Here is a 7,214-nt window from a genome sequence, read left to right as displayed (position 1 = left end):
CGCGACAGTCTTTGAAAACTATGACAAACGTTGTTTTGCAAAACACAACGCTCACAGTATAATCAAACCGGTGTCAGTATGTTACATTGAACAAATTGTAAAAAAACGAGCTTTGTAGGGCTGCAACTAACGATTATAAGATTATTAATCGATTAGTTGTTTGGTCTATAAAATGTCAGAAAATGGTGAAAAATGTCAATCAGTGTTTCCCAAAGCCCAAGATGACGTCCTCAAATGTCTTGTTTTGTCCACAACCCAAAGATATTCAGTTTGCTGTCATAGAAGAAAAAAGAAACCAGAAAATATTCACAATTAAGAAGCTGGAATCAGAGAATTTTGACTTATTTTTCTTAAAAAATTACTCAAACCGATTAATCAATTATCAAAATAGTTGGCGATTAATTTAATAGTTGACAACTAATCGATTAATCGATTAATCGTTGCAGCTCTAGAGCTTTGTGTCAATAGTTGTGTTCTATTTGGATAGGAACAATTTTTTCTCAAAGACGCACTACCATCTAAACTGATGTAAGCTCCACGAGAGCCAGAAGAATCCAAAAATAAGTAAAATAAATAAATGAGTACGCATTACTCATTACTAATGATCATTACTAATTTTCAAATTTTTTTTTTGTGTGTAAATATCTTATGAAAGCACGAATACTCATCCGCAAAATATATCCGTATCGAGGTATTCGGTCTAAAATGTTGTGATATTTGATTCTGTCAGTATCACCCAGCCCTAATACTAAGTTTAATTTCTAAAAATGTAATACTACTATGATGCCATGGGAAACAAGAAAAACCATCAGGCAATATCACAGATCAATGGTCACAGATGTGTTGTTGCTTGTGTGACCGCACTTGACAGCTTTGGCACGGGGGTTTTGAAATGCTGGTAGGGTGTCTGCCGTCTTTGTCAGCCCTGTAAGCGAAACAGTTCCATATTTTGCTCCTGGCACCGGTTTTGTCAACCAGTTTAGGCGGAGTGGGATTCAGTTCAAGACCCGGTGCACTGTCTGACACCGTCTGACACTGCTGCCATGTTTTCAGCTGTGACTCAGTTGAGTTTTGTGCCGACTGCTGCAGTCCGCTGTCAAGAGCCAGACTGCAGCTCGGTCTATTTTAATCCTTGTTTTTCTTCTTCTAACTATTCCACACCACATGCCAGCATCCGTACATATTGACATACGATGAGATGGAATTTCAGATTGCAGAACACATTTGGTGGAAGTGTCAACATTGATTTCAGTCTTTTGCAACAGTATCATTTCACAGTTTTGGTTATCGTGACGCTAACTGCCAGGGTTAGAGGTTTTGTTCCCCTTGGGTCCACCTGGACTAAAAATGTACACATTCCAGTAAATTGCATATGTTATGGCATAGTCTATATTCACTTTACTGTGACTCAGAGGTGGGCATCAAACTGGATCTTGTGAAAATGAGGCATACTGTTCTGGAGCGCGGGCTAGCAAGCTAACAGCGAGCGCTAACTAGTGAGTAAGCTAACTAGCAATTATTACTATGGTATCAAACCTAGGCCTCCATGATGATGGCTAAAATGATAATCCTGATTATGTGGAGGGTTTTTCCTCTTGTGGTTCTTAACGTGAAGTGTTTCATTTTCAACCAACTACATCTCTGTTTCTCTCTCTCTCTCTCTCTCTCTCTCTCTCTCTCTCTCTCTCTCTCTCTCTCTCTCTCTCCCTCTCTCCCCCCCCCCCCTCCCTCCAGGTGGTACTGATATAGTGTCATGTTTCATGGGTCAGAACCCAACAGTACCAGTGTACCGGGGCGAGATCCAAACACGAAACCTCGGCATGGCTATAGAGGCCTGGAGCTGTGACGGTAAGAGGTGTGTGTGTGTGTGTGTGTGTGTGTGTGTGTGTGTGCTCAGAGTGGGTGAATTGTTCAAAAATTGAATGTTGTTGCTTTTTCTCTCTATTTATCCTGAACTCTTTAGCTATCAAGAGGGATTTACTGGATTATTTGCACATTTGCCTGTAGCAATCAGTGGACTAAAGGTCGCTAGTGAAAATCCCAGTACTGGGTGGGGAAAATGAATGAAACACTCTCCCCTCCCTCAGAAACTATCATTGAGATGCCCTTGAGCAAGGCACTTTACTCCCCATTTGCTTCAGTGGAGCTTGGGTTAGGGTTAAGGTACTGGGCAGCTCCCATACCTCAGTGTGTGCAACTGTCTGAATGTGAAGCAGGGCGTAGCTGGAAGACAGCACGAGCAGTCAGTGAACTTTCCCTGGGTAAATAAAGGTAAAAAAAAAAAAAAGTTGGGGAGACACTGGTGTTTCGTTTAACAATCCAGAAAAGAAAGATTTTTATCTTCCTGGGAGTCTTCAAAGCCGTCTATGTTTTTCTCATTGATTTTGGTCCCTCGCTCCCCAGCTCCCTATCCCCGCTGCAGGCTGTGTTGGCGCGTCTCCACCGCCTCAAAGGAAAGTGGATTGAGGGATAATTTAAAGGCAGTTTTGTAGGAAGAGCTTGGGATTATTTTAGTCGTGCTCTAAGCCGGTAACACCGTCCTGGGAGAGGAGATGAGTGGTGTGTGAAACCACACACTGAAGTGCATGTGTGTCTCGGTGAGTGTGTGATATGTTACCAGGTGAATGGGTGTGATTTTTATCTGAAAATGATTTCTGTGTATGTAGGTGTGCGTTTGTGTGTGTGTTTGGGTGTCTTTATGGGGGGTTTGTGCCCAGGTGTATGTGTGTATTCTGGCACAGTACGTCTGAAACTGCTAACTTTGTTTTTTGTTCCTGTGAATTTCTGTGTGTGTGTGTGTGTGTGTGTGTGTGTGTGTGTGTGTGTGTGTGTGTGTGTGTGTGTGTGTGTGTGTGTGTGTGTGTGTGTGGACAGGTAAGCCCGTATGGGGAGAGAGCGGGGAGCTGGTGTGTTTGAAGCCGATTCCCTGCCAGCCTACACACTTTTGGAACGACGAGAACGGGAGCAAGTACCACAAAGCATACTTTTCTACATATCCTGGTGAGTGCACACACACACACACACACACACACACAAACACACATACACATATGCATACAATCTCTCATGTAAACATCCATGCACAAACACACACGATCGCAGCCATGTGTTCAATAATAAATTAAATAAAATAGCCTGAAAAGGGAAAATACTAATTATCATTTGATGTCAGTCAAAGTTCACCATTCTGTCTGTTTACTCCTGCAACAGAGCAGGCATCACTTTGTTTTTGGGGGGTCATTAGTTAAAAAGTTTGAGATCCACTGAACTATGGGACATAATGTATGTCCAATACACATTTGTATTTGCTGTAGCATCTTGTGCCTATATAAGAATTTAGTAATTGACACTGATGAGCAACTTTTTATTGCATTATATCAAGTTCTTGACTGTCTGGTTTTATGCGTTTTTCTTGTGTTTATTGTTCTTTCATCATTTTTTTATTTGTTTTTATGATGTGTTTTTATTATAAACCATTTCTGCAAACCAAATTTCCCTCACAGGGCAAAAAAAGTTTTGAATTGGATTGAGCTGAATTGAGTTGTTTCTTCTCTGTCTCTCTAGGTGTGTGGGCCCATGGAGACTACTGTAAAATCAACCCAAAGACGGGAGGCATTGTCATGCTGGGCAGAAGGTCAGCTACTCTCAGAAGAGCTACACAGTGTTGACAAAAAATTATATTATAATTGTATTTATTAATTTATTCATTTTCTTTAGAATGCTACACACGTGGACACAGCTTTTAACATAATTCGTGATTGGCACTATATATAATATCGTAAAATAAACTGCAGAGGAGAGAAAATGAGATGCTAATGCTTTGGGTTTGTTCTGTTTGAACAGAATGAAAGATTTATTCTGACATTCAACATGACTTTTTGGCAGAGGGATTTGGCACAGCACCAGAATACTTGTTTAGGAAGCTGTCTGAAAGAACTATTGCCTCAGTGAAAAAAAATCACATCCTCTTGCAATTTGAAATAGTCAATATTGTGATTTCAATTGATAAATTATGCAGCCATAACTCAGACACAGCATTACAGATGTAGCAATTGTAGAGTCAATTTTTTTTTACTGCTGAACTACTGCTGTACTTCTGCTCCATCCCAAGAAATCTTCGGAGAAATCTACAGTAGAAATAGTTGGGTAGCTGTTTGAGAGACATTGGAATTTTGTTTTATATTATTCTAGTTAGTTCAAGACAGAATTGTCTGCAGTAAAGCAAAGGAGAAAACAAACACACCAGGGAGGGGAAGGGAGACAAGTAGCAGCATCCTCTTTCCGACAGCAAGCTAAAAAAACAAAATGCTACATGTACCTACCTAACCTTTATTGTGTCACGTATGCCTCTGTACTTTATCGTATTGTGTTACATAACATGTTGCAAGCCACTTTTCCCATGAGGGACACTTAAGTCTTGAATCTTGAGCTCGTGTTTGTTTTGCAGTGATGGGACGTTGAACCCCAACGGAGTCCGCTTCGGCAGCTCGGAGATCTACAACATCGGTGAGCCTTGAACGCTACATGCTGAGCAGGGTGGGGGTACGGGAGAGGATGAAGGGGAACGGCAGCAGCATTTTTTGGAGCACAGATTGAGTCATGCCACACCACACCATCCACTCTTTTTAAATTTGTACTCTCAATACATTTAGGGATAGTTTTTCCTCGCGTGGTATAGAAAAAACACCTTTAATGCAGATTGTAATGTGAGGATTTAGGTGACTACGTTCACAGGTGTAGCTGTACTTTTGACAACAGAAATATGTTTCTGTAGTTAGTTAATGCTGACATATTTTCTTCTGTTTTCTTTCCCCTCCTTGCCTCTTCTCTCCCCCTTTGCATCTCCTCTTTACTTTATTCTCCTTCCCTCCGCTCTCCTCTTCTCCCCTCCTTTCATCTGATTTCCTCTTTCCCTCCCCTGTCACCTTCTCTCGCCTCCTCGCCTCTCCTTTGCTCTCCTGTTTTTTCCTTCCTCTCCTCTCCCCCTCCTCTCTCCTCTCATCACCTCTCCTCTGCCATCCTTTCCATCTCCCCTCTTGCAGTGGAGGCGTTCGAGGAAGTGTCCGACAGTCTCTGTGTTCCCCAGTACAACGGCGACGGAGAAGAGCGAGTTATTTTGTTCCTAAAGATGGCCCCCGGTCAGCTCTACCGTCCCGAGTTGGTGCAGAAGATTAAAGGAGCCATCAGAAAAGCGCTGTCCGCCCGACACGTACCTGCACTGCTGCTGGAGACCAGAGACATTCCAGTAAGAGTAATATGAATATCAAACAGAAATGAAGGAACCTGTCAAGTTATTCTGTTCACAATTCTAAAAGTCGGTTCTTTCTTGAATGACAATCCACTCTCTCCTTCCCCTTGCAGTACACCATCAGCGGTAAGAAGGTGGAGGTGGCAGTAAAGCAGGTGATCGCCGGGCGGGAGGTGATGCAAAGAGGAGCTTTCTCCAACCCCGACTCGCTGGATCTTTACAAGAACATACCAGAACTGCAGAACTACTAGAGGTGACGAACCACAGAGCTGGAGAGAGGACCTGCAAAAAAGGGAACCACCTGACAAAGAATTCAGTTCAGTTTTTAATTCAGTCAACTCTATTGATACAGGGAGAGACATGTCAAAGAGCACGACTCTTCATTTTCAGGGGCGCCCTGAGCTTTGTACGGGGGGCACAAAAAAAGAAAAAAAAATGGCAACTCTATACGTCAAAATGATATAACATGAATTATGTAACGAGTAATAGTAAATATATTGCGTCAAGCAGCGGGTCCTAGGCTACCGTAGAAAATTAAACAGCTATAGTACGGCATGTTGATGTTGAACTGGATTCAGCTTCGAACGTGACATGATGCACACTGCAGCGCTTGTGAAGCCATTCATGCTCTGAAGCCATTGTGGAAGTGAGACCCAGCATTAGCACTTTGCTTTGGCTTGACAGTCTGAGTGCTGTCAAGAGAGAGAGCCGAGGAAGAGCCATACTTCTCTCTCGCTAACCCTCCTGCTTTAACCCTTGTGTTGGTTCTGAGTGGGTCTAAGACTGAAAATACATTGGAAGTATACAGATATACACACACACACACACACACACACACAAACACCTTGGATAGCCATTGGAACGCCTCAGCTTCGGCTCATATCGCCATATCATTATGTGGTGTGTTAAATGTATATAATATTTTTTTTCGGCCTGTAATATTGCAGTAACACTAAAATTATGGATTTAAAGACCTAAAAAAGGAGTTTTCTAGTGGGTCTTAATGTGTCAAGAGTTCTAGTTTGTTTAAATGAACCAGGATCCCAGGGTAAAACTAAACTTACTGAATTTAGTTTTAGTCCCAAGGTGAAAAAGTTTATTAATCTCTTACATATGACACGCCCAAATCCGAACCCTAATTTGACTTTGTAACACCTTGATTCTCCTCCAGTCCGCCCAAGACATCAAGACGTGTGTTGATGTTATATTAGGAGATGTGTGAGCGCACTTCAAGGGAAGGTTTCAGTACTCATTGGTCTAGTTTGCTTTGAAGATGACAGATATGAATGAAGACTTTTCATTCGTGTACACCTGAGCTATGTTCAGTAAGGCCTTTCCTGTACAATACCTAAGCCACCATTTGCAAGCATAAATAATGGGTCCCCCCCTCGCCCTCTCCCCTCCAAACCCCTCTCCCAACACACACACACACACACACACACACACACACACACACAAACACACACACACAAACAGCTTGTGTTGAACACAGCTCACTTAAAAGGCAAAACAGAAGTTTTTCAAGGGAACATTTGCCTTGGAAACAGCTTTACTGAAGCACCTGGGGTGATTTCCTGGGGAATATGAGTGCACCTTCTGGTTGACAACTGTCAACACTCCTATAAAGTAAAGCCAGTCTGAGAGCAAAATCTCAAACAAACATTTCATGAGTCCCAGAAAATCAGCCTTCTACATCTGACGTTGCAGTTTTATATGCATCCACACTGCCAGCAACTTGCTTTGCTAAGATAAACTAGGAGCCTCCCTTCCCACGCTTGTTGGACACAGCTCACTTGTGAGGGAACACAGGAGTTTCTCAAGGGAAAGTTTGCCTTTTTAAACAGCTTTACTGAAATCCGTAGACCCTAACTCTGCGAACACACTACCAGCAACTCAAGAAAACAGTTGCTGAAAGCCCATTCATTTTCTATGACTGATATTCACCATGGTCCCCTCGTTCCCTTGT

General features: G+C 42.3%; 1 protein-coding gene across 1 annotated transcript in view; it reads left to right on the top strand.

The window, feature by feature from the left end:
• aacs (acetoacetyl-CoA synthetase) overlaps window positions 1-6,680 on the top strand; it is a 42,530-nt gene extending 35,850 nt beyond the window's left edge. Inside the window, exons 13-18 of the mRNA XM_071897689.2 lie at window positions 1,735-1,848; window positions 2,875-3,000; window positions 3,565-3,634; window positions 4,448-4,506; window positions 5,043-5,245; window positions 5,362-6,680. Of these exons, the coding sequence (XP_071753790.1) occupies window positions 1,735-1,848; window positions 2,875-3,000; window positions 3,565-3,634; window positions 4,448-4,506; window positions 5,043-5,245; window positions 5,362-5,499 (710 nt within the window). The 3' untranslated portion in view covers window positions 5,500-6,680. The remainder of the gene's footprint in view (window positions 1-1,734; window positions 1,849-2,874; window positions 3,001-3,564; window positions 3,635-4,447; window positions 4,507-5,042; window positions 5,246-5,361) is intronic.
• Window positions 6,681-7,214: the final 534 nt, after the last annotated feature.

The sequence above is a fragment of the Centroberyx gerrardi genome, chromosome 8, assembly GCF_048128805.1.
Source record: "Centroberyx gerrardi isolate f3 chromosome 8, fCenGer3.hap1.cur.20231027, whole genome shotgun sequence".
Taxonomy (NCBI): Eukaryota; Metazoa; Chordata; class Actinopteri; order Beryciformes; family Berycidae; genus Centroberyx; species Centroberyx gerrardi.
Note: the sequence above shows the minus strand (reverse complement) of the source record. Positions and strands in the feature narration are given on the sequence as shown.